General features: G+C 36.9%; 1 protein-coding gene across 1 annotated transcript in view; it reads left to right on the top strand.

The window, feature by feature from the left end:
- LOC139709276 (uncharacterized) overlaps nt 1-21,105 on the top strand; it is a 76,078-nt gene extending 54,973 nt beyond the window's left edge. Inside the window, exons 9-24 of the mRNA XM_071621228.1 lie at nt 644-774; nt 1,380-1,464; nt 2,197-2,405; nt 4,001-4,147; nt 5,096-5,188; nt 5,837-5,939; nt 7,381-7,518; nt 8,118-8,206; nt 10,300-10,347; nt 11,115-11,222; nt 11,942-12,102; nt 13,469-13,558; nt 13,866-13,997; nt 16,688-16,801; nt 17,625-17,715; nt 18,744-21,105. Of these exons, the coding sequence (XP_071477329.1) occupies nt 644-774; nt 1,380-1,464; nt 2,197-2,405; nt 4,001-4,147; nt 5,096-5,188; nt 5,837-5,939; nt 7,381-7,518; nt 8,118-8,206; nt 10,300-10,347; nt 11,115-11,222; nt 11,942-12,102; nt 13,469-13,558; nt 13,866-13,997; nt 16,688-16,801; nt 17,625-17,715; nt 18,744-20,426 (3,422 nt within the window). The 3' untranslated portion in view covers nt 20,427-21,105. The remainder of the gene's footprint in view (nt 1-643; nt 775-1,379; nt 1,465-2,196; nt 2,406-4,000; nt 4,148-5,095; nt 5,189-5,836; nt 5,940-7,380; nt 7,519-8,117; nt 8,207-10,299; nt 10,348-11,114; nt 11,223-11,941; nt 12,103-13,468; nt 13,559-13,865; nt 13,998-16,687; nt 16,802-17,624; nt 17,716-18,743) is intronic.
- Nucleotides 21,106-27,222: the final 6,117 nt, after the last annotated feature.

The raw sequence follows: 27,222 nt of genomic DNA, 5'->3' as shown, positions 1-27,222 counted from the left end.
CCAAAAGAAAATGGTAACTGTACTTTTCAATACAGAAATTACACTTTTTCTCCATACCTTGAAAATTACAGTATTCATACACTTATGAATGGGTCAAAGTCAAGTTAAAGTCCTTGAATCCCCAAATACATGCTCTCCTATTCATCTAATTAAACCTAGGTAAAGGAAGGTGAACATTCCACACATTTGTGACAAACATGTAATTTCAATATTTTGCCAATATTGTGAAAATGTAATTATGCATTGTCCACATGTACTATAGACCTATTAGGAGAATCATGCATTATGGCGGAGGCAGAGCAGTCGCCTTAGCGACATTTCTAGTTTCTTTATATTGTTGTCCACACATGATGCCATGAACTCTAGTAGTCTCCTGATCCAGTGGTTCCAACACCAAAACTTTAAAAATTCATAACTTTTGCATCGATTGTCTGATTTTCCTCAAACTTTCACTGATGTGTGCTACTAATGTTGGTGCTTTCACTCAATCCACATCTCTCTTTGGGTTTTGGTTTCCTTTAACCTATGATATGCAGTGTGATAAGTTGAGTCAAAGTTCTAGTAACACATGTTGATAAAACTTCTGATAGCTATGATAGCAGTTTCTGTGACATATTATTATTAACAACTGCTTATTTTGCAGTCAAACAAATGCAGTTGATTGAACCTCTTGGCCTGTCCCCTGAACTCACTGAAAGCAAAGCATCGTATTCAGATACTGCTAGCTACCAAAGAGCTTCCCTGTGTTTCCTTTTGATGGAGATTTGGGCAAAAGTGAGTATCCTATATACAGGCTTTGCCTATTCTAGTTGTAGTAGGCCTAATTGGTGAAAACGTGGCCACATCTAGCCAAATCCTGACGTAGCTTACTCTACATGAATGAGCTTTACTTTTTCAAGACATACCACTCGGTGGGCTTCAATGGCAGAGATCCAAACAGAATACATGACCATGTTCCCGTACCTCCTAGTCACATAATAATGTTTGCTGTATCAAAGTAAATGCCTTCTCTAAATGTTTCAAGTCATGGATTGTAGGCCAAGTTCAATGTTGACATGATACATTCGTTAGATATTTGCATTCAAAATTAAGTCAACATTTAAGTAGGACATGAAATTAACATATCGCTTGCTGTGTTCCGAGACTCTGGACTCCCAACCTGTAGTTTTTATGGCAGCCAAATATGGCTGCTGCATATAGTACAATTAGTTTGTCGTATACCTATCATTTGTATAAAGTGTTTTGTGCAGAAATTTTCAAATGAGAGTTGTAGCTCCTTGTCCTGTGATTTCGAAGTAACTGCGTTTCATAAATATATCCATCGTTGTTTGATTCGAGTCTCAGAAAAAGTCACTGCACCATTTCCCATATGTTGTCAGATCTCGTGTTCACAGCAAAATGTCAATTGCACATGCGTCTGGAGGCAAAGTGAAAAAGAGAGCAAGCAACATGAGACAACAGAAGGTAAAGAATGATGAAAAGAACTTGAAAATAAAAAGTGATCATGGTGTACATAAAGATGCATTATGTTTGCAGTTGTACCGTATGCATTCTTTGTGGTATACCAGTAATGAGCTTGTGTCACAGTGTCCCCGTCACAGATATTTCAAAAATGATTTTAGCCATTATTATTTCTCATCTGAAGAAAATAATTGCTGTGGAATCATCAACTGCTGTACAATTCATTTGGGAAATATAATTTTATGTCACCACCCCAAGGGGTGCTGGAGGCATAATGCCAGGTTGTCTGTAGTCTATCCATCAATCCAAGAACTTGCTATTGCAATGTAAGACAAACCACTCAGTGAATTTGGGTACAGGGTGCTAGGCCCAGATATGCTACAAGAAGTGTAGATGAAATTATTAGATATTGGCCAAAAAGATGAAAAACTGTATCTGTGATCAAGCTAATGAAATAATAAACTTATTAGGAAATCACTTTGTGCATCTTACCTGTATTATTCAAATGTTATCTTGACCGACAGTCCTGGTCTTTTAAAAAACCTTAGAAAGGTTGAATTTTCATTAAGTACTGATTATGATTGTCACTTGATAAAGTTTTCACTGCTTTGTTCTTTAGTTTGATTTTATGCAAAGATTTTATAATTTTACGTTCTAGAGAGGAGGTTCACCATACAAGTATCAATGCTAACAGAAACATGGTAGTATATATTCAACTTGCAAACTTTCATGCAGTGGAGTACACTGCGGAATCTTGCCATCACACTTTCACGGAGGATGACTTGGTACTTGTGGACATGACTACTGTCAGTGGCTGCCGCCATAGGTCCCAGTTCGGCCTTGTTGTGGGAACGCATCAGACAGAAACAGGTTACGGGAAAGTCAGGCACGTCCGTCTTGCCTTTCACAAGCACAGCATCATCCCCAGCAGCACTCGACTGGTGGTAAGTGGTAACAAGTTTGTTACTTTTGTTTGTCTCGCCCGCGTAGCGGAAGCAAGACTTAGACGTTACTTTCCGTCATCTTCATCGGCGATGTTGTACTCTCTATAAACTTCCATAAGTTTAGATGTGACCACCAAATTTAGCTGTGACCACAAAATTCACACCTTGGTAACATCACCTAAAGATGCCAATCAAGTTTGAATATTGATGAATTCTGACAAGGTCAAAGATCAAAATATCAATGAACTTCCCTGATTTAAGCCCCATATAATGTGTGCCCTCAATTGCTTTCCACGCTTGTAGCTATATATGACCACAAAACTCACACCATAGGTACATCACCTAAAGATGCCGGTGAAGTTCAAATATAAAGTTGGACATGTTCAAAGGTCAAAAGTCAATGAACTTGCATTAAAAAATACTATAATCACAAACTTGGTAATATGCGGGCGAGACATTGCTTGGAGTTTGCCCTATTATTTTTGATCGCACAGAAGAGATGGTGGCCCTATTGATTTTATTTATTTATTTATTTATTTATTTATTTATTTATTAATTTCCAGCAATAGGGTGGATAGCCCTTTCAGCACAGCTGATTTTCAAAGGGGTCCACTTGACATACATGTACATATAAAATTCATATAAAAAACAACAACAGCGATAAATACACATTTTAACTTGTACAACGTGGGTATGAAATCATTGTAAAAAATTTAAAAATGTGACTTACAGTCGACTAATTGATAAATTCATCAAAATTATTTCAGTGGCAAGTAGAAAAAGATATACACACAATGACTCATAGTCGACATGTTAATATCATATATTGAAATAATGGCAGTAATAGAAATAGCCGGACAAAAACGATGGAAATATGCTCAGAGAACTAAACTTAACACAACTAAATACCTAATCAAAATACTAATCAACGACAACAAAAACGTATTTGAGTGTGTGTGTGTGTATATATTATGAAGAAGGGGATATCTAAAACCGGAAACTTGGAACCGGTGACCAAATGATAAATAAAACAATACTTTATATCAAAACAGATATTAAAAATATGAATACAAATATATCAAATTACAACTTAAGAAGCCTGGATCTCATTTTCCATCTTCTTACAAAAACAATGTATATCTTTTGTGTTTTGGGTGACCAATGACAATGAATTCAATAAACCTGAACTTGCATATAAAAAACTTCTTTTCATGAAATTTGTTTTAGGTTTATTTTTAAATTTTAAAATTTGTTTGTGGTTTATTTCCCTCTTACTAGCTTTTTAGGCTATATTCAATTCAAATGCATGATCAGCCCTCATACTAATCTATTTAGCTTTAGCCTTCAGCCACAATAAAAGAAACTCTACTTAAATTTCATTATGATTTGTGCATTTTCTCGAAGATGAAACCTGTGTAATACAGATATATCCATACATACACGTGCTCAACATTCAGCATAGCAACAAAAGAATATTTCCTAACAAGAACATTACACTCCTGTCACCTAGCATACACTTACAAGCCTTGCTTCTTTTGTTAGTGGGTATTCTCTTGTTTTCAATAAAATGCCATTTCCTGCCCCTTCACTTACAGATTATTGCATCTCTTCATCATGAGCTGAATCAGGCAAGGGCGTTGCTGTACCAGAAGAATCCTCTTCTTAGGCACATTGCCACTCTAGAGGAATTGGATGTATTTTGCAACGAAGACCAACAGATCACAGCCAAGTCTACAGTTAAGGTATATTTATATTGATAAACATTTTCTTCATAATAGATCTTATTATAATCAATGCGCAACAATACATTCTGTTTGCAAATCAGTGTGGAACTACGTAGATTGTTCTGTATATGTTCTATATATGTTCTATATATAGAAGGGCAGTTTGTTATTAGAGTGATATTTTATACTACTGTAATCATGGAGATACAGAAATACCCAAATAATTTCTTCTTTTTTTTTTCATTTGACAGGCTGCCTTCTGACACACACACTTATACACATGAATGATAAATCTGGATGGTTCCTTGACATTTGCTCCTGCGACAATTGCTCCCGCGACAATTGCTCCCATGAAATACCTGCACGCTAAGCCAAACAAATTCTACCCACAAATGTAACCCCAACCCTAAGTCCTTTGAGAAAATGAGACTGGAGCCATTGTTGCAGGAGCAAATAATATGTCACCATTCAGACACACACTTATCATTCCTGAAATATGTGTATTTGACTTAGCAATCATACACATGTACCAGTATATGTGTACAGGTATATATATATATATATATATATATATATTCACACACATACATAATGTATCTATGTGAATATTAATGATATGCCATATATAATATCAGGACTCGACACTAAAAATTGATGTCAGGCCACAGAAATTTTGAAAGCAGTATTTACATTTACTCTTATATCAGGCCACCAAAATGACCCAAATGTGCCACTAAAGAAAAATTGTTGAAAAATGGTTAGCCCTTGTGTGTGTATGCAAATATATGTGTGTGTGTGTGTGTGTGTGTGTTTGTGTACGATATTGATATTGCATACTTTACAACAAAACTTCTACTTAAACTGGAGGGTTTTGATATTACATTGCTAGCTCGACAAAGTAGAGCCAAATAATATGTGATTTGCGTGTTTAAACGTTTGTGATGTGCTTATATCCTGGCTTTGTAGGAGGATCTGGAGGTGATACGACTGTTTGATGGGCCCACTGGCACAGGGAAGACATTACATCTCCGTCATTTGATCGGGAAAGAAATATCTCGGGTATGGTTTCCATAGATAAAAAACCTAGCGTGTGATGAAATGAGACTGAATATTGATGATATCACACAGTATGACGCATCTTCCCACGTGTCAATGTAGCAGCAGCAAGGCATATCAAGGCTTTTACTCTTTGTTAGACCATCTTTTGCCCATAGTTATCCAGTTTCAGTGTTGATACTTGAGAGGCTCCAACCTACTTGTTATCACTGATTAAAATACGAAGTTGAAATCTTTGAAGGCTTCCATGGCGGTAGAACGTTGGGTGGTAGAAGGCTTAACGGTGCATCACATTTTCTTTCTGGAGTATGTGAGTGGCCCTGAAAAGGACCTACCCAATCCCAACATTTCGGCAAGCATGTTCTCGCCGTTCTCAAGGGTTGGGTAGGCCCTTTTCAGGGCCACACACTTACCCTAGAAAGAATATGTGGTACACCATTAAAGCCTTCTACCACCCAAAATACAAAGTTATTGGCAAAGGATATAAAATGATGCACCAGGATTTGAATTCTCATTATTCATGCTCTCATTGTGTGTGTGTGTGTGTGTGTGTTTGCGTGCTTGACAGTCTCTTATAGTTGTGTGGACTAAAACCGAATCAGCTGTATATAACACACTTTCCTGTGTGTGAAAAATCATCTCTTTGTATAGGCAAGAAACAAACGCAGGAAATTACTTGTGTGTGCCCCGTCCCACAAGGCATTGGATCATCTTCTTCGTAAGGTGTGGAAAGCTCTCAGAGGGGAAAAAAGGGGTAAGATGCCAGAAATGTTGATTGTCGCAGCAGAACATTGAGTTATTTGGACTGGCCCATAGGATTTGTTGAGGGCAGATAATGTACACATGTATCTATATATATGTACAGTATGTCCCCAAAAAAATTACAATCAGATTTTCGCATTGAAAACTTGAAATATGATAACACTGTCTGAATGCTATTTCAGAGTCTTAAAATGTAACATCTTAGCTATATTTTGCAGAAAACCCCATTCAGTTTGGTTAAGTGGTTATGGAGAAATGTGGATTCTTGTAAAGCATGTCATGGATCTAATTCTTCCCAATTTAGCACTTGGATGCACTCGGAACTGCATATTAACATGTGAACACAATGGACAGAAGTTGGAGGGAAGGGATTCCTGACATGCCCTACAAAAATCCTCATTTCTCTTTGACCACTGAAGCAAATCAGATGGGGTGTTCTGTAAGATGTGGGTAATAAGTTATAGTTCATATCCTGAAATTGTATTTGGATTGATTCACTATTTGTGGAGGTCCCCATTTTAATTTTTTTGTTTTTTTGTTTTGTTTTTGGACATACTGTATATATGCCATGTAATATAGAAAAATGTATTCATGTATACCATGAAACTTTTGCAAATTACCACTGGCATTCAATGCAAACACTTTTGAGTACATCTTACTTTCACAAAATTCACAAAAGTTGCATGTGAAAATTTCTCGTTTTACATTGATAATTGATTATAGTTCTGTTATTAGTTACTATAATTTTTGCTTTTAGATTTGTTTAAAATGTGGATTCATTAATATTATACCAGACAGTAAATCATATTACCTTATAGCAACCCTTGTTAGGAACTAACTACTTTGGAATGGCCTCTCAAACGACATCCAAACCAATTCTTCAATCTATGTATTAATGAGAAAACAAAAAATGTTCTTTTAAGAGTCTTATGTTCAGCCATGGTCCCCAACATAAATGATTTTTTTAGATAATTACCAGTGCTCATTTTTGTATTTTACTTTTTTATTATTATCTGTATGTTTTGGCATGCCTCAAACTAAATCAATGAAAAATCTCCACAATGCTTTAAGTCTTCAAAGGCAGTTGCTGTTGTTTTATTATTGTCTGTATGTTTTGGAATTCCTTAAATTATATTAATGAAAAATTACCACAATGCTTTTAGTCTTCGAAGGCACCACAGAAACACAACCCACGTATGTAACGTCACCCCAATATGCACAGGAAAATGATCCAGAACATGCAGTCAATAAGTACAAGTATAATAATGCAGTAGATGGTGGACTGCACTCCAGCAGAAAGGAGGGGGGGGGGGGGGACATATCTAGAGCAGGAATTAGTGATTGATGCTTTCTGAAGTTTAACTATAGCTGCCCTCACTAACATGTTCTTGAATATCTGAATATCTGAATCTGAATATTCTTGTCATTGCCAGATAATCAGCAGGACAATTGTGTCGGTGGTGTTTACATTGTTCGGGTAGGCGACACACAACATGCAGACGAACAGCTCTCCCCATTTTTCATCTCTCACCTCATGGCAAAGATGAGAAAAAACCATCACCAAAGAAATTGTAAGTTAAAGTGCAACTAGCAGCCTTTTTTATATATTATTCTTCTTCTTTTTTTTAAATTCTTGACCGGACAAGTTTGTGCAGCATTGCTGAGAGTAAAAAAAAATTAAAAAAATGATGTATTCAAGTTAATGCTTTGTTGTTTCAAGTTTATTATATCAATGACTTTGCCTTAGATTTTGTAGAGACTATTTTCAGTCCTATATGACTGAGTTGCAAGTTCGTTCATATGTGCATAGTCTTAAAGGGGAAGGCTAGTAACTGATCAGTGGGAATCAGTGGAAATGCTGGGAGATGATTGTTCCAATCCTTATGGGATTCATTCAATAGTTCATTGTATATCTATTGTTGTGTGAAAATGATTTGCTTCAGAATGGTCTCATATTCAAGTAATGTGCAGTTTAATGCTTCCAGGTTAGCGTCCCTGGTCAAATTACATATTTGATAACATATTTAATTATTCCATGTGAGTCACTGCTAGATGTAAGAGAGTGACATCAGTTTCGTTGTAATGTATTTAGCATTTTGTCTGCACATTATTCAAAATGAGAGCATATAATCTTGAGACTTTTATTTTGAAAAACTTTCAAAACATTTAGATAACAAGTTGTCTGATGATGAGCTACAAATGAAGATATTGGAGCAAGCAGAAGTAATAGGATGTACGCTTAAAGCTTGTGGATCAAAGGTAGAGCAATGATTTCAAGTTTTTTGACTATCAACGTTTGACATTTATAAAACCATTGACAATAGGAACATGGAATGCCCTGCTCAAATCCTACATGGATTTCATAATCATTTTGAAAATGGGTTTAAATCATGGTTTGCTTGGGGATTTTTTTTTCCAATTTTTTAAAGGGGAAGGCTGCACACATTATCCTGTGTGTAGCTAACCTACTAGCATTTACATGGCCCAAATGAGATATGTATATTGCTTTGATAGGCATACACTAATGCAAATCATTTTCTGAGTGAAAATTCAATTTCTTAGCGCAAATTACAGACTTAATGTTTTGTTGTTTTTTTTGTTACTCAATATCAAGCAATTTTCTGCCTTTTTTTTTTCCTAGTTAATCTCTGACATTCGTATCTTTAGTTTTGTTCTCATTTCTATTATTTCTTTATCAATAATAGTGCCAATATGTGCATTTCTATATTATACATTAACTGGAGTAAGATTCAGGATGCAAATGCCTCGTCCTGCTGACTGCAATTCACATTCTTTCATTTGCCGAGAAGAATAAGACATCTCTTTATGTCCAGATAGGAATATATATGAAAATTGCCCTGCTTCGGGGTTATCTTCTTTTCCTTTTTATTTGGAATCATGTAATGCACGAGTAATAATACCTCCAATTTGTCCTTGGAACCTCTCTGAGTTTCATGTGTGAAAGTTAGCAGCCCTGCTATAGAGGGACATAGTTGTGCACGGTTAAATGTAAAGTCTCTATGATGAAGAACAGAGAAGACAGTCACAATTCTGTAGAGGAGTTTGCATTCATCAGCAGCCATGATTTCATATCATTTCCTTGTATCTTCCCTGCATTTGCTATGGAAATGAATATTATGTACCCTGTCATTCAAAGTAGGAACTCGCAATCACTCACTCTTTGTATTTGATTTCACCTGCTTCCTGGTACTAGAGAGACTTCATGCATGACATCGTAGGTTGTTTTCATGAGATGTGTACTATGGGAAGGGCACCTTACAGCCTTATGTACAGTGCGTATCAAAAAAAAAAAAAAAACGCAACAAGATTTAATTTCAAATTTGTGAATATTGTGTTAACTTTACACCAAAGTAAGTAGCAACATCTTAAAGCCACATATCTCCTCTTTCCAATGATATCTTATTTATTCTTACGCGGTAATGGATGGCTCAGTAATCCTTCTTTTTGGACAATGGGCCAAATTGGACTTTGGACCAAGTTTCAGTTAGTAAGACCAGCATAAATCCTTTTCAGTTCTCCTATTTTTTTCTTTTTTTTTTCTTTTGGAAAGCTGAATGTCTGGACTGGACTTTGTGGAAACGGTTTGCTCCTAGGGCCCTTCTTCTTTGAAAACAACATGAACGGAAATGGATACTTACACATTTTAAATGAACGTGTGATTCCTGAATTAACGGAAAATTTTCCTGTGCAACAAAAGGGTGTGTGTGAGATGGAGAAAAGAGCTAATCTCTGTGTGAAAAGGTATGGTTGCCATAATGAGGGGAATGGAATGTAATGTTAAAAAGAGATTTTAAAGAAAGAAGACAATGGTAAGTTGCGATTATTGATTTCATTATTCCATTTGTTAATTTAATTTAATTTAATTTAATTTAATTCAATTTAATTTGATTTAATTTAATTTAATTTAATTTAATTTAATTTAATTTAATTTAATTTAATTTAATTTAATTTAATAAGGTGCATTGATTCTTGCAGTATCTAAACTTGGTCCCAAGTCCAATTTGACCCATTGTCCAAAAAGAATGATTACTCGGCCATTCATGACTGTGTATGAATAAATAAGATATCATTGGAAAGAGGAGATATGTGGTTTTAATTTGTTGCTACTCACTTTGGTGTAAAGTTAATACAATCTTCACAAATTTGAAATCAAATCTTGTTGCGTTTTTTTTTTTTTTGTTGATACGCACTGTATAACAATAATAAACAGGAATTTTCTTTTCACAAACTTTTTACAAGCCACACACAATGCGTATACACAATGCTCCCATAATGGTACAAAACTGTATATGTACCTTATAGTCACCTTCACAATTTATGTCTGCTGATAGGTCATGAGATCCAGCATGAGGAATGTGACTGCTGTCTTTGTTGATGATGTGAGTATAACTGCATTTTTCATTTGTTTTGAAATGCCCTCTCTCTTTCTTGACACTCAGTACATTGCATTACAATTGCAATAACTTTCAGTATTAAAGTTAGTCAAGAGCAGGTGTGGTGCAGAAGTCAATTTTGCCTCACATGAAGGTTTTGGGGTTTGTTTTTTTTTTTTTTATAAAAGATATTGGAAAAAAATTGATTTTCTTTGACTGAAATCTGAGAATTTTCACATGAATTCCAAGTTGTAGCCAGATTTACAACCTATGTACATTTTAGTGAACACAGATTTGAAAATGATAACTTCAAACAATTCTGTGAGTTAACAACACAGAAGAACATGGGAACCGCTGAATAGCAATGTCAAACTTTAGGTATTTAAGAAATTTTGTACCTTAAATATTGACTGGAAGTCATTTATTTCAACAAGTTTTTGGTTGAATTTCTATTTGGGGATTATATGTAAAGAAGATTATTGAGAAGACGTTCTTTTCATATTTTTTTTAGGGGGTATTTATCTGTGTATGTTTAGTATCCTCTTATGTTCTTATCAACCTTTGAAATATCTCATCTTGCAGTCTTCAAAGCTTGCATGAATTGAATACATGCTATTTCTGGAGAAGAGGCAGGCAATCATTTATGTTCCATTCATGCAACTTTGCACAGAGATAATCTCAAGGGACAATAAAAAAAAAATCTCCATAGCAAAGTATGTCATAAACAAGTGATTGATGATGAATAAGACTGTCTCTCAATTTGAAAACCTCAGGTTGGTCACTGCACAGAGACTGAGGTACTCCTTGCCCTCCAGAATAGGAGTCGGCGGCTGTTTGTAGCGGGCGATAAACGACAAGGAATCGTCACCATCCGTTCACAGGTCTGATAGTTTAGAGAAATCACAACTGTTTGAAACCATTTAAATGTTTTGAAAGACTGTCATACACTGTATCTTTGCAAGGGGTTATTCGGAGCTTTTTATTCTACTTTATATAAAACTTAGTGCCCGTGTGCAAAAGTAAGTACTAAGTAATGAGTCAACACTTTTTCACAATTACACATATTGAGCATTTGTATGTTTTAGTCAAAACATTTGGGTTTGTATTACATCTGAGGTGTGAACTTACTGTCCACAATACTACATGTATTTGCCATTTAGGATACCGGTGAATCCCTCTAATCTACTCTGGGGGCATTTCATCAAGCATTTTGTCAAATATATATGTATATATGTATGTATATATAATATATATGTTTATATATTATGTATATATATATATATATATATATATATGTTTATATATTATATATATATATATATATATATGTATATGTACTTTTATGCAAATTTGCTCTCAACCAATCAGATGCAAGGATTTCGTTAGCTTAAAACATTTTTTTTTTTCAGAACAAATACATTTTATCTGACAAATTGCTTTGTTAAAGCCATAAAGTCCAGCTTGAGTAGTTTAATCTACATGTCTCCACAGCTAAAGTTTTACTTTGACTGCCTGATGTGGCAGATCTTATATAAAAGTGCAAGATTTGTGATGATCAGCAGTGACTGTACATGTACAGAAAATATGTTTGTCATTGCAGATGGCTTCACGGCTAGGATGGAATCGGTCCCTGCTGCAGCGAGTAGTCCAGAAGTTGCCAGAAGAGTTCATTAGAAGTTTTGACTCTCAGTTTCGGATGAAAGGAGCCATTGCTTCCTTCCCTTCAAACTTCTTCTACCAGGGCAGCATGAAAACCGACTCGTGAGGGCTATAGGTGTAGCTAATCTTGTGCACAGGGCTCAACATTGCCACTGGGCCACTAAAGGTTGATGTTGGGCCCCCAAATTTCCTTATAGGATATCTATCTTAAGATGGCCTGATCGGCCATCCAAACTTGAAATTATTTCACATACTTTTAATTTGGGCCACTGCATTTCATTTCGGGCCACCATGACTTCTTATTTGAAGATTTTAGTGGTATGCATGGACCCCCAGAGTAAGTGTCGAGCCCTGTTATACATAATCAGTCATCAAAGCACAACAGTTGATACTGAAAGAGTGAAGTTGCTTGTGGATAATGTGAAGAGATTTAACAATCAACATATCTAAACAAACACATGTGTGTAATTGATGTATTGATGTGCTTGTTATATCAATACTTTTGATAAAGCTTCTATATGTGACCGTGCACCTCAAAACGAACATAAAGTCGCACACACTGATTTTGCGTGAGGACTGAAAATAAGTGAAATGGGTCAACCTAGCCGAACTTGACTTTTTCATATTTTCTGAAAGAGCGGGTCTTCTTTTACATTATGCTAAAATTTGGTATCATAGAACGAGCAGGAAAGTGTGTTTTTTAGTAGTTTATCTCGAACATTTTTGGTAGAATAGTGTGATTAGGTGTGTCTTTAGAATCCCTTTTTATTTCTGAAAAACCTTGTCCACACTCTTCACTTTCAACTCTAATAACTTTTGAAAGGATAGTGCTACTGCTTTGAAAGTTGGCATTAATTATTGACAGAATGTGTTAATGAGGCATGCTTAATTTCAGTTTAATCTGATAATCCCTTCATTGTTGTTACTCTGGTGGTTTACTTCCTGTTTTTTGTCCCATTCATCGCTCAGCCAGCACGGTTTGGTGAAGATTAAGCGCTTGAATAGACACTGTACTTCAGAGCCTCTTTTCTCAGTTCACACTTTTCCTGAGTTTGTGCTTTCTTTCCAATATTTAGATAGGTTAGGAGAGTCCATTTGATTTGAGTTATACATCATTTTAAAGCTTAAAGTCTGCTCTTTCAGAATATGGTCTTAACTAAACATTCATGTCTGGCGACTTTTTGTGTGTTTTGAGGTGCAGGGTCACATATAGTACTTGTCTTGTTTCTTAATGTACATTGTAGATATTCATTACCTGCTATATCCGTTTTTATATGGTGTAAATAATATCTTCTTTTAAGTTGTAATGCTAAAAGTAGCAGTTTTGTTTTAAAGCCTTATTGTATTGACTTGGATTCTGATGTCAAAAGACTTTAACATTTAGAACTGCTGTAAAATGTATGCATTGTCACTAGTGTTTCAGTTTTTATATGGCATTTCTTATCACAAATTTGATTTGCTCACTTAGGAACAAACTTCCACCTGCATGGAAGGACTACAAGCTTCGGCCCTACATGGTGTTTCATGTATCTGATTGCATGGATAGTGACAACAGTAGGTATGTACAAGAATGCAAAAAAAGTCTCCATGAATCCTCAAAAGAAACTCTACATGTGAACGGTATGCTTGTTTGTTTTGCAGTCTGTCCCAAACATTAGGTTTCAGGCTGTTGTGAATGAAAAGTTTGGTATTTTTACCCAGGTTTATGAAACAAATACACAGAACTTAACATTTTATTGAATACAGGTATATATATTTTCTCAACTTTCTGTACCTCACACTGATTTCAATTCTCTTCTCATGGCACTATTTCATTTGCACCTGGGCATTCTTTTCCTATGATTCTTCCTGCTCTTTTCAATCAGTGTTCTGCAGGGTGATGGTAGTGTTGATTTCATCATTGAGCTTGCGAGACAAGTGCTGGAGATTGCAGAGAGCTCAGGAATAATCACTCCATATCGCCGCCAGAAAGTTGATCTGCAGGAACATTTGGCAAAGTATGTACATGAATGATCATTCCTTGAAGTCCCAAGTCACAGATCCTTTGTCCTATGTACCATGTCCTAACTCTGTAATCCAAATCCTTAAGTCTCAAGTTGCAAGTCCCAAGTCCCTATTCAAATATTTCAAGTGTGTTCAGAGACCATTATACGTAGTCTCCAATCGGAAGTCACAAGCTCCAATTTCTTTGTCCAGATTCTGGTTTCTCAAGTCTTCATTCATAAGTCATGAGTTCTCAATACCAGACCTGCCAAGTCTCACACCTCAGCAGTCTTTCTCACTCTACTATTTTAACACACCTGACAAACAATTTCTCATACCCCACAAAAACAACAATCAAGCATACAACCCTCCCCCACCAAAAAAAACCCAACAACAACAAAACAGAACAAAAACATGGATTTCTGACCACTAACAAAAGTTACAGTTTGAGACAACATTTTTTTTCATGGAAAACATAATCCAAAATAGTATATTAGTATGCATTGTATCACAAAATTTAGAGCTTAAAAATGCTAATGCTCATTATCATGGGAAGGGTGACCCCCCCCCCCACCCACACCCTGCTGAAATCTCACACCTAGTTGCCGTCTGACCTTGGCATCTCGATCTGTAGTGCTGAGTTCCCAGATCGACTCAAATGTTTTCAAGCCCTGAGTTTAAAGGCTTGATTCTCAACCCTGAGACTGCAGAAGTCTCAAGTTCCAATTCCAGAATCTTATATTATGTCCCAAATCCCTAGTCAAAAGCCTCAAGTTTTGAGTCGAAAGTCCTGTGTCCCGAGTCCTGAGTCCCTTGTTTTGATTCTGAAGTACCCAAGGCAAAAGAGTTGAATCAAAAATTCTCAATCCTGAGTTCCGAGTCCTTGGGCCACTTTAAAACCTAGTTTCTCTCGGACTTTGGCATCTCTTTAGTACCACGTTCTGACTGTTAAGGTTTTCAAGTTCTGAGCTAAGGGTCTTGATCTTCTGAATCTCAAGTCCTAAGTCCTGAATTCTTAGACCACAGTCTCAAGTTCTAATGATTTTTATGTCTCAAATTCCAATAGTCAAAAGTCTCGAGTCTGGAGTCAAAAATCCTGAGTCACATTTCTCTTGTTGTGATTCTACGGTACTCGAGGCAAAAGTCTTGAGTCTCGAGTCAAAAGTCCTACTGAAGGGTCCCTTGTTTTGATTCTGAAGTACTCGAGTCAGAAATGTTGAATCTCAAATTCTGAATCCTGAGTTTTGAGACCTAAGCCAATATCACAGTTAGCTGCTCTCCGACCTTGGTCTCTCTCCTGTTCTGAATTTCCAGTTTCACTCGAAAGGTTTTTAAGTCCCCAGCTCAAAGTTTTGATGCTCAAGTCCTATGCCCTGGAATTTGAGACCAGAGTTTTTCACGTTCCAGTGATTCTTATACCCTGTTTAGAGTCCCCCAAACAGGGCACAACCTCTAGAGGTTTTGCTGTGTTCATGCCAGATGAGGGGACTCTAAATGGTCTCGGCACAAACACGGCGTGAACATAGTCTGGTTTCAGACCCATTGCCAACTATACTCCTTTTTACACAATGGAGAAAATGAAGAAAACTTTGATAGATGATGATATTTGTACATTAGTTGTTGTCCTTTAGTTCAGATATGGTATTCCAGCACTTGCTGATGGTCATTAATATCAAATTCAGATACCAACTTATATATCAAAGTCTTGTACAAAGCTGGATGTGGTATTATCAGTATATGACATGCTATATCCTGGACAGTTTAAAATCAACCTGTGCAAGTCACAGGTTGATTTTCCCTTTTACATCATGCCATCTTGCATTATGAATGATGTCCTGGTAGTTGTGTAGTAAGCTATGTGAATGGATGTGATGACTACAACACAGTGAACTCTTTTCATATAATAAGCAAAATTGTGTAAACTGATGATAAGCACTGCACGTAAGGTTTTTGCAGAAGAGTTGCAAGGCTCAAAACCATAGACCTTTGGCAGTTCTAGAGCAGTGTGAACAGATGTTAATACTAATCAACCCGTGTATGATAAATTCTGTAATTACATCCACGACTGCATGTAAATATTTTGTAGTGCAGCATGACTGTTGAGTTATCAACAGCTCCAATATCAGAACCAGATTTTAGCTCTATGACAGCCCATTCTTACTTGTTGAGAATTTCCTACAGAGCAACTTTAAGCTATGTCTAAATGGTCCTGCACATAGTATGGACACACCTGAATGAACAAGGAGGTGGCAAGAGGCCAAACCATTCGACTGACCATCTGTCCTCAAACAAGAAGCTGATATTTTATTTTTGCTGTCAGAGTATTTTGAGCTTGTTTAGCAAAATGTTCTATTCTATGCTTTGCTTATGATATGCAACATACAAGTAAATGACAAAATATTAAATGGAACTATGATAGATCGATTAAATTAGGCCTGAACAGAAGCAATTAAGGTAGGTTCTCAAATGGCTGTGCCTGTTTTGAAGCAGTTTAGTAGAATATACTGGTGACCTATTTGTGGCTAAAATGGTTCTCAAAATGGTTATATGTGTAACATTGCAGGTTGGGTTTTCACAGAACTTTAAACTTCCCCCTATAGATGTTTCATTGATATCTGTTTGCATTCCACAAGTTTATCAAATTTCCGGCTAGCATATAGATAGCTGAGATATGAATAGCCATCTTGGATTCACCTTTTTCTAGGATACAGCTTCCAAAGAAAACTGCAGTGGGCATACTAGATGACTTCATCGGATCAGAGAAAGATGTCATTATTCTCTCCTGCATAAGTTCTGCAAATCCTTCCAGCACAGTTGGGTAAGATTTATTGCCTTTAAAACACTTCTTTCAATATTTTACATGATAATATTATGATACTAAAACTAGACCAAATGTGACCCTGCATCTCAAAACAAACAAAACGTCGCCGGTCATGAATACTTAGGTAAGACCATATTCTAAAAGAGCAGACTTTAAGCTTTAAAATGATGTATAACTCAAATCAAATGGACTCTCCTAACCTATCTAAATATTGGAAAGAAAGCACAAACTCAGGAAAAGTGTGAACTGAGAAAAGAGGCTCTGAAGTACATGTGTCTATTCAAGCGCTTAATCTTTACCAAACTGTGCTGGCTGTGCGATGGATGGGAAAAAAACAGGAAGTAAACCATCGGAGTAACAACAATGAAGGGATTATCAAATTAAACTGAAATTAAGCATGCCTCATTAACACATTCTATCCATAATTAGTGCCAACTGTCAAAGCAGTAGCACTATCCTTTCAAAAGTTATTAGAGTTGAAAGTGAAGAGTGTGGACAAGGTTTTTCAGAAATGAAAAAGGGATTCTAAAGACACACTATTCTACCAAAAATGTTCGAGATAAACTGCTAAAAAAACACACTTTCCTGCCCGTTTTATGATACCAAATTTTAGCATAATGACAAAGAGGACCCGCTCTTTCAGAAAATATGAAAAAGTCAAGTTCGGCTAAGTTGACCCATTTCACTTATTTTCAGTCCTCATGCAAAATCAGTGTGTGCGACTTTGTGTTCGTTTTGGGGTGCACGGTCACAAAATAAAATATCAAAAGATTAGTTGAAAGCATATAAAACATATATATCTCTCTTTCTGCTTTGTCAGGTACATGACAGATCCCCGGCTCCTAAATATTGCCTTGACCCGGGCCAAGCTCAGCCTTCTAGTTGTTGGAAACACAGACATACTCCGAAAGGTACTCTTTTCTTCTCCAAGTGTGGGGTGCTTGTGAATTCAGTTTTGTTTGTTGATGTCATTTGTTGTTTTCCTTGGAATAGACCTGTTATTGAGCAGTTTGCCTCTTCCAAATATTGAAAATGCATTTCAGTACCTGGGATTTAGTTTATCAACTTACAGTTTTTGCCATGTCAGGTCACCCCCTATGATCAGCTCTGTGCTTGTCATGAAAAACCCATACTAAATTGTGTTGGAAAAATAGAGATCCTATTGGTATCAGTGAAAGTGTAACAGCAAATTTTGGGAAACAAAATTGTTCAAATGGTGCAGACACATAAATGGGAGTTCAGAGTCTGGACTTCTAAATTAACCATGTATTTTCAATATCATTTTTTTCTTTCAATAGATCCAAATGCAGTGTGACCAAGTCATATTGTATTTTGAGATATGTGAAGGAAAAATGTTTGTTGTTCAGGATGTTACCAAAAGTGGACAGTTTGGACACGTAATTGGATAGCATGGCTCTAATTGTTGACATCTTGATTTCCTCCTGCTGTTTCAAGAATCCACGCCTAGATTTTCATCAGACTTGTAGTGATAGTACATCATAGTAAGGCATTGTACATGACTACTTGTAAAGGGATAGGACAAATAGAATTTGGTAAAAGAAGTTCTAGGAATGGCAACATTAGAGCTTCCTAGGCCCCCTAACATCAGGACCCAAAGGTAAAATTAGCACTTTTCACTGTAGGCCTTCTATTTGAATTAGAGCATGTGAGCACTTTTTTTTTTTTTTTTTTTTGTGGTTTGGTTTTCATTGCTCAGGAGGGCAGGAATTAGGGTATAGTCAAAAGGAACGTGTGGTTATCATAGGAGTCTTACCCCGATAGGTATTAAAGAATAGTACTTGTTCATAGGGGTCATAATGAGGTAATTACAACCAACTGGTTTACACATGACCATGGAAGGGCACTACAGGAAAGTTGTCTTTAGTTTGAAGTCATATTCAAGCTCAAGTGTTTTTCTTTCTTCCCTGTGTGGTCATAGATGAACAGCTGCTGGAGGTCCCTGGTGGAGGATGCAGAGAAACGACAGCTTGTATTTCTCACATCTCGTGCCTCATACAGCCACGTCGCTCGGCAGTGCAAGGTCAAGCCGTTGCATGTAGAGTCCCCAAAGCCTTCACTTGTAAAGCCTCCCCATATGTATAGTGAGCAGCCAGCAGCCAATCAGACGGTTGTAAGATCACCAGCACCACCATCCGCTGGTGCTTCTGCCACTATCCGTGAGTCATCCTCGATCAGAGAGCCTTCACATGCAAAGGAGCCACTGCCTAATTTAAGGCAGGGTTCTGGTGGACATGAGAACACAGCAGCACCTAGCAGTAGGTCCCTCCATCAGCATGAAAAATCTTGTGGAAACTCTGCCAACTCGGCATCTGGCACATTACATGTCAAGGGAGGGTCAATCCATACCATGAAAGTGTCTAGTGAGCGTGCTGAGAGACCAGCTGGGCCTCCCTATATAAGACAGTCATCTCTGGTTGATCCAAGAACAGTCTCAGTAGCCAGTCACTCCACTCTAAGCAATAGGAAGAGGCACATGTCTGCAGATGAAGTCAAAGGGACAAGTAAGAAACGTGTGCGCTTTAGTGATGAACCAGATGCAACAGCCTGTGCCACAAAGGCGAGCCGTGTCCAATCGGCAAGGATCTCAGGAAAGTATGAAACAAGTGGAATGAGTAGCTCTGGCATGTCAGGAGATGTGCATGGACATTACCAATCCTTTGCTACCGATGAGAGAGGGAGGTTGAACAGCCACTCGACCCGTGAAGGGACAGGCCAAAGCCATACAGAAAGACAAGACTTTGGCAAGCGTGATGGTCCAAACAGAGAATATTCCGAAGATGAAAGCAGACATCCCTTTGGAAGAGAACATGGAAACACAGCACCACGAGCATCACGAGAACTGGATTCAGAAGAGAGGCATCTTGGAGGAGCCAGCTATGGAACTTCTAGGTCTGGCCAGGATGCTGCCACTCTGAGCAGCTATGGACGGAGACATTCATATGGAGCAGGATCTTCACTCATCTACCCCAAGACATCCAGTAAGCAAGTGAATACCTCCTTTCAGAGCTTTGAATCCAGCGAAAGCACGATTGACAAGCACCGCAGACGGCAGTCTACTGGCAGCAGTCACTTTGAGAGAACTACACGTAACCAAGGGAGACAAGGTTTCCAAAACAGAGAATATACCCGACAAGCGGACAGAATGCCCTTAATAAGAGAGCATGAGGTACCAGCACCAAACGCACCAAGAAATCAGGCACCAAGAGAAGGGAATTTTGAAGGACCTCATACTCCCAATGAGAGAACTCGGCACAGAGGTGGGAGGGGACGAGATAGGAGACAACAGTACCGTGGAAGGGAGCATGCAACCCTGGCAGCGAATTCATCAAGACATCAGGGCTCAGGGGAGGGGAATTTTGGAAGAACTAGTGATGGATACCCACAAACTGCCCAATTTCCAAGCTACCAGAAAAAGCGAAGGGAGAGTCTGAATCAGCAGGCATCCAAGCCTGGTGAAATGAATCCATCTCTTGCCCACAGCCACAGTGTGCAGAAGCAGTTTGGGAGCAAGTCAACTGAGTTAATTCAGCCACAGCATTCACAGCACAGACGTCACCGATCCAATGAAATGAAAGACAAACAGATGGACTTTCAAAACTAAGAATGACAAAAACAAAACAAAACCTAAATGAAAGGTCATCAGATACTTGTTGTTGGTTATTGTTTTTTGTTTTTTTTTTGCCTTAAGGAGAATGAAACCGTAATAAATTACAGTGCATTCCATTAACAGATACATTTATATATTGAAATTCTCTTTGCAGAAAAGTAGTGATTTACTACCCAGGATTACTATCGATAATTACCTTCCGATACTCACTTTTGTTTGGTTATAACAACAAAAAAAAAACCTGCTGGTCTTAACGACTTACTGTAATTAGTGTAAAAGTGGATATTTTTGCGCAACTAATTTTTTGCGATTAACTGGGTGAGAAGAGTTTCGCGTGTTTTTAATTCCGCGGAATCAAGACACCAAGTACAGGAACATATGGCAAGCAAGAATATTCCCGTGCTTTTATTTTTGCGCTAGTTTCTGGTTGCGTAAAATGTGCAAAAATTTCAACACCGCGAAAATTTCCACTTTTACAGTATAAGGGAGTCGCCTTTATGTGGATTGAGGGAATGCTTTTTGTAACTTGAAGGTTGGAGCTCGAGGGATTTTGAAGCATGGCAGCACATAGTAGGCATGTGATAAGATGATGAAATGCTGTTATACTCAATATGCGCACAAAGTACAGTACACTCATAACCCTAACTTACCTGGGCTATTTAGCGAGCTTGAATTCCTGGGGGGGGGGGGGGGGGGGGGGGGGCACTATGGCCCCCCCCCCCCCCCCCTTCAGATCTCGGCCGTTGATAGCGCGATCGCCGCAAAATTGTGCATGAACATAAAGCCGGATGTAATCTACAATTTAAGTTAAAGTTTCAAAAAATTTGCATTTTCTATTTTAGATTAATTATGCAAATATATGCAAAAAACATCATTTTCGTCTGTAATTGCTTATAAAAGCTTATGGAATGCTGATTTTTGGTGTAAATATTCCTAGTGACATTTTGAACATTTGTGCGTGAAAAAAAATTCAGTATCAAAACTAATTTCTTATGTTTTTTATTGTTTTATCAATTTTTTATGTATTTCCCTGTTTTTTCGAACTTTTGTTTTTGTTGTTTTTTTCAGCAGAATTTGTCATACACATTTTTTGAAGCATAATTATACTAAAATAAATTGATTTCAGCCTTTAGAATTAAAAATATTAATTTTTATATGAATTAATTGAAAAAACACAATTTGTATTGACTTTGTACACAAAATCACGTTTTTGAGCAATTTTGGGGTTGACGAAAATTTTTCGAAGGGGCGTGGCTTCGGAACGGTATGCCCGGGCGCGACAAATTTGGTCTCAAAAGTTGCGCGAGACTTGAAAGTAAAAAGTCAGCAAGCGGCGCGGTCAAAAAATTTTGCGCGCCGGAATTGTCGCGGAATTCGTCAAGGGGGGGGGCCATTATGGCCCCCCCCCCCCCCCCCCCCAGGTAAGTTAGGGATAAGGCAATGTGTATGAGGTGAAGAGAAGCATAGCTGTGACTTGGAAACTCTTGGTATCGAGATGCTGTGTAGTGAAGTACGAGACTATATGTTAAGACCACTTGGAAATACGTCTCTGATTACATGTGTGACATTGCCATTATTGTTGCCAATTTTGCATGCCTTTCATAGAGTACAGCAATGGATCTGAAGATCCATTTTGAATGTAAACATAATGTTGACTATATTTTGCGTGTTTATTTACTAAATGAAATGAAATTTCACTTCACGATAAAGCATGTAAGACAAAAGTCAATCCAGTCCAGAAATTTTTGCATAAGTGTAAATTAAAGCTGTATCGTGTGAAAGTGTTGAAAACTGTATCATACGTGTACTGGAAAGATTTTTCCATTAATTTTCCCCCAAATAAAACTGATATGGAATAATCTTCAAGCATAATTCTCTTTTGATGGATATATCAAATTTGTGCCCGGGCATGCCCAGTCGAGTAATTTTCATTTCTGTTTCACAATTTTTTGCCCAATTTCTAATCGCGCATCCCAGTGTCTTTTACCATTATATATCACCTATCTTTTATAAGTAGGGATGGCGAAAAGTAATTACCATCACAAAGACACATATTCCGTGGACAATGGCTGGTGATTATGCAGTAAGACACGAGTCAATTGTCTTCCTATCTGTGCGACAGATCCAGTTTGGTACATGCTTCAGATATTTTCGCCTGGCAGAATCGAACGTGTAACAAAGGAAATGAGACAATTGTGACTCCATTCTCTTAAACCTCCTTGAGTACAGCAAGAACAGCCATTCAGAATTGGTTAATGCAGGTTGCACCATCAAATTTTGATTAGAGTTCTTGGATGTATATATTTATGTGTTTGATATGAAATGTTCTCAGCATTGATAAGTAACACTTTATTGTATTTTCAAGATGGTTTTTGTAAGGAGAATAACTCGAACATTTTATCAGAAGATATTAATCACAGTAAAGTATTACACAACTTAGATTAGGTACTGATGTCAATTCCACCAGAGTGGCCCACAACCTGACATTTGAACATTTTGCACCCTCTGAATGTGAGAATATTACTGAAATTGTACGTGCACGGAGTGCACATCACAAGCGCATAGTGTGGAATATTTTGCCACTTCTTTCTTCCTGTGCTGCTCAGGTTCGACGTTCTGTCTCATGTTTGCACACAAATTTTTCTCAGTTGTGTGGTGTTTCTAAAATTTTGCACATGGTTCACATGTTTGACTACATTTTATTTTTCACTGCAACATGCTCAACCTGGACCAACCTGATAACACACAGGTCTCCTATCTGTTTCAAAACAGTTTTTCTGTATTTCATGTAAATTTAGCTTTTTATACATGTCAGACAAATTGCTGTTCTATGGGATTTGTATGTATGGTGCAAAATTGTGACTTTGCCAAACTCAGAGTTAAAGAAAAAAGTGTACATCCTTCACATCAAATAGTGGTATAGAGCAATAACTACAGGTACTGATTGATAATATCTGTAGTAATGTAAATTTGTATATATTTTTTGTATATTTATATATAACATTAAAACAAAAACACCACTGCAGGAAGTTTTGCAAAATTAAAAAAAAAAGGCATTCTCATTTTTTTATTGATCATGTGTTTACCTTTCACAAAAATGAAATGCACAACCCACACAGACTAGGCGCAAGCAATAACACGAAATATACATGACGTTAATTCCTACATACATGACATACCTTTCCACTGTTTAGTTTCCTGCACATCATTCAATATAACTATATCTCATATACATCTGAACATGAGTAATGCCTCTTCTACAATGAAAAGCACTAAATGAACAAAAAGTTTGTCTTTGCCACCATATTGTACTTACATGAGATACAGATATTACATTGATTCACGTTAAAATCACCTAGTACATGAACATGAAAAAAGAAAAACAATTACTGTAAAACGAGGAATTTTCGCGTGCATTTTAATTTCGCAAATTTCGCGAGCGCCAAGATTCGCGAAATTAAAATGCACGCGAAAGTTCTTGTCTACACTATACGCATTGAATGCCAGTGGCAGTTCGCGAAAATTTCATGCCGCAAAAAAGGCCGTCGGCTTCAATTCGCGAAAAATTCATGCCGCGAATATATCATGTTTTACAGTATACATTGTACATACAATGCCATTGATACAATACCAATTGTGTGTATGTGTCTAGTTTGTGTAAGTTGGGCGTGTTGTACAACGTAGGTGAACACTTCAGAAACGATATCGTTAACGACGATACACCAGGATCCCATATGCGAACACTGGTCTCAAGAATATACATTGTAATGTGTATATGTTCTTTCTCATATACATTATATTTGTAATGTGTCTCATACCAGTAGTGTTCATATACAAATTGTATCTAAGATGACCCTATCTCTCCTCTATACATGTATTATCTTTAACAGAAATACACTTGCTTCACAGCTGATACAATTGTACAACCTGTGCGATGTATATGTATTTCATCTACATACAGGGCTTAGAAGCACATTTTTCAACATGCCCCAAAATAACATTCAACCTTACACCAATAACAATCTCCTCTCTCCTATATTCAGTGTCCATAAATGCTCACAGACTCCCCTTTTACCATAAATTGAACAATAATAGGCTTATATTATGTTCAATTTATGCGTAACTCAAAATCTGACATTGAGGTCAATACATTTCCCTCTGCTAAGATGGAAGAGATTCTCTGAAAGGCTTGCCAATCATGAGGCTGACTTTGATGAACCCATTACAGTGCACTCCCATTATAAAGAACATGGTTTATGATGAATTTTCTGTTAAAACAAAGTAAAAATTCAGGTCCTGAAATCATCATCTGTATATCTGTATGTATTTTATATGTTTGGTTTTAATGAAATTTCAGCATAATGATAGAAAACTGCTAGTCCTGCAGACTTTGTTACAGTGGACTCCCGTTATAATAAAGTCATCGGGACTGGCAGTTTTCTTTTTTCATATCGAAATTTCGTTATAACCGAACAAATAAACAATAAAAATACATCAAGTGGATAATGTTACGGCACAAATTTTTACTTCGTTATAAGTGGAATTTCGTTATAACTGCGTTTGTTATAACGGGAGTGCACTGTATCAGAATAATAGGAATCGCCTGTACTGGGACATAGTGTGTCCAGTTTAACATCTATGGGAAATTACACCACCAGTGAGGCAGCAGGTTAGCCTTCAGTACACAAGGTAGTGCCTTGGTGCCTTTTGTGTTCCACTTTGTTTGTTTGTTTGTCCATGGAATCATTGCAATATTTAAGTGGGCTCAGCAATGTGTAGGCTGCAAGGGTTGAAAAAAACTCCTAGTATTGAGACAGGAAGGAATACTGTTACTTATTACTCTTATCCCTCAAAAAAACTTCTACATGTATAGTCAAATAATGAACAGACCAAAGGTGACAAAATGAAAAAGGAAAACACTTGGGGACTTAAGTTTGGTAAATACAATTTTGCAGCAAATTTAGGTTTCTAGACCAACAGTAAACTGACAGTTTAAAGATTTGAAGAGGCTTAAAGTCTGCAAGCAACCAAAGAATGTATAAATGCCAACAACTGCTAAAATAATATCTCAACTCCTGATATACACCGTAGTTTTGGTGTGCTTGTTGAGTACATATTAACCTGTCGAGGACAGTTTGATTTTGCTACGACACGCATTTCCCATAGACACCTGCTCGAGTATACTCGGGACTTGTCCTCAACAGGTTAAGCTGATCAAGCATGTAGACCAAGTACTGAATTACTGTAGTGTAGTAGTGCCTAGATATGGTTGGGGGAGTGACCAAATATAGAAAAAAAAATACTCAAAACCTCACCCCTTTCTGAACACGAAAAAAGGACATTGTTCAACTAGTGTGCAGTGAGATACAACATGAAACTACCTGAAAATTATTTCATTTCTTGAATCACGTAAACACATCTCATTTCTTTCTTAAAGGGTGAATCTACTGGCACATTATAATCAATTCACATAATATTTTCAACATAAACTACCTTCAGGAGCTTGTTATTATTTTGCTTTTGCTGGGCAATACTTTGTTATCGCTGGACAACATCATTTATGCAGTATTAATTATGCCACAGTTGGTCAGTGCAGAACATTTGGCACATGATAGTGTATGGTCACTGTGTATGGTATTAGTGCTTTTCATATTACCGGGTAAAGACAAGAAAATCACCCCTTCATTAGGTCAACATAATTAGCAAACACACACAATAAAAATAGATCAATGCTTTAATTTGTCTCCCATCATGTCAAAAGTGAGAAAACCATCTGTGTTGAAGCCAACATGATTACTACGTCTAGAAAGTGGGATAATGAAATCTAAATGGATTTTGCTCTGAAAAATTGGATTTTCCAAACAAAAGGTCTGTCAGATTACTGTTCATAATTAACTCTTCAACAGGTTAATTTATCATTTTTTCAATTATTTTCATTTATATTTTAAAGTAATTTATTTATTCATTTACTTACTTATTTATTTACCTATCCATCTATCAATCTACATGTATGTACTTATTTATTCATTCAGTCATGTACTATGTGTATATAATTATGTACTGTATTATTATTATTTTTTTTTTTTTTTGGAGGGGGAGACTTCCATTTAAAGAAACAAACACACAAACATCCACAGGAAGTGTATATTTGTGTTTTCATTCTCATCTTTCACAAACATTATATGAACAATCTTGAAAAATGACAAACCACAAGTGCTTGATATCACACCACAAATTTTCAGTTCTAACTCCCATGATTTTACAAACTCTACCACAATGTGAAACTCTACCACAATGTAGCGCGTGTACCAGCTGTTACAATTACGTGACGTCTTGTCATTCTAGATAAAAAGATGTTTTCCCAAACACACAAAAAACTTTACGAAAATGTAAGAGCACAGTGACTGACACATAATCTGCAATAGCAATGAAAGATCATGGGTGTTTCTTCTGCATGTCAGTAATTCAAAGATTCAAAGTAAGAAAAAACAAATCACTCGTATTTCTGTTTACAATTTCACAATGTCTGATGGTAAACACCATGTTCACAACTACAACACATAACACTAATGTGTTGCACAGCTCCACTGCATACTGTAGAAGTTGTTATTTTTGTGTACAGATATTTTCACAAATGAGTAGGTCACAGACATTTTTGCAATACCTCCAGATGTTATCGCAATATGACCCCAGGGTTACAATGTATTGTAAGAGTACTAATGTCTGTTCGTTCACTCCGCATTGGGTGGCGATAATTTTGTGTGTTGTGAAATTCACGACCTTACAGTGA

Source organism: Diadema antillarum, unplaced genomic scaffold (genome assembly GCF_040938485.1).
Source record: "Diadema antillarum isolate AM-2024a unplaced genomic scaffold, OU_Dant_1.0 scf00000037, whole genome shotgun sequence".
Taxonomy (NCBI): Eukaryota; Metazoa; Echinodermata; class Echinoidea; order Diadematoida; family Diadematidae; genus Diadema; species Diadema antillarum.
The sequence above is the reverse complement of the archived record's forward strand: the minus strand, read 5'-3'. Positions and strand labels throughout refer to the sequence as shown.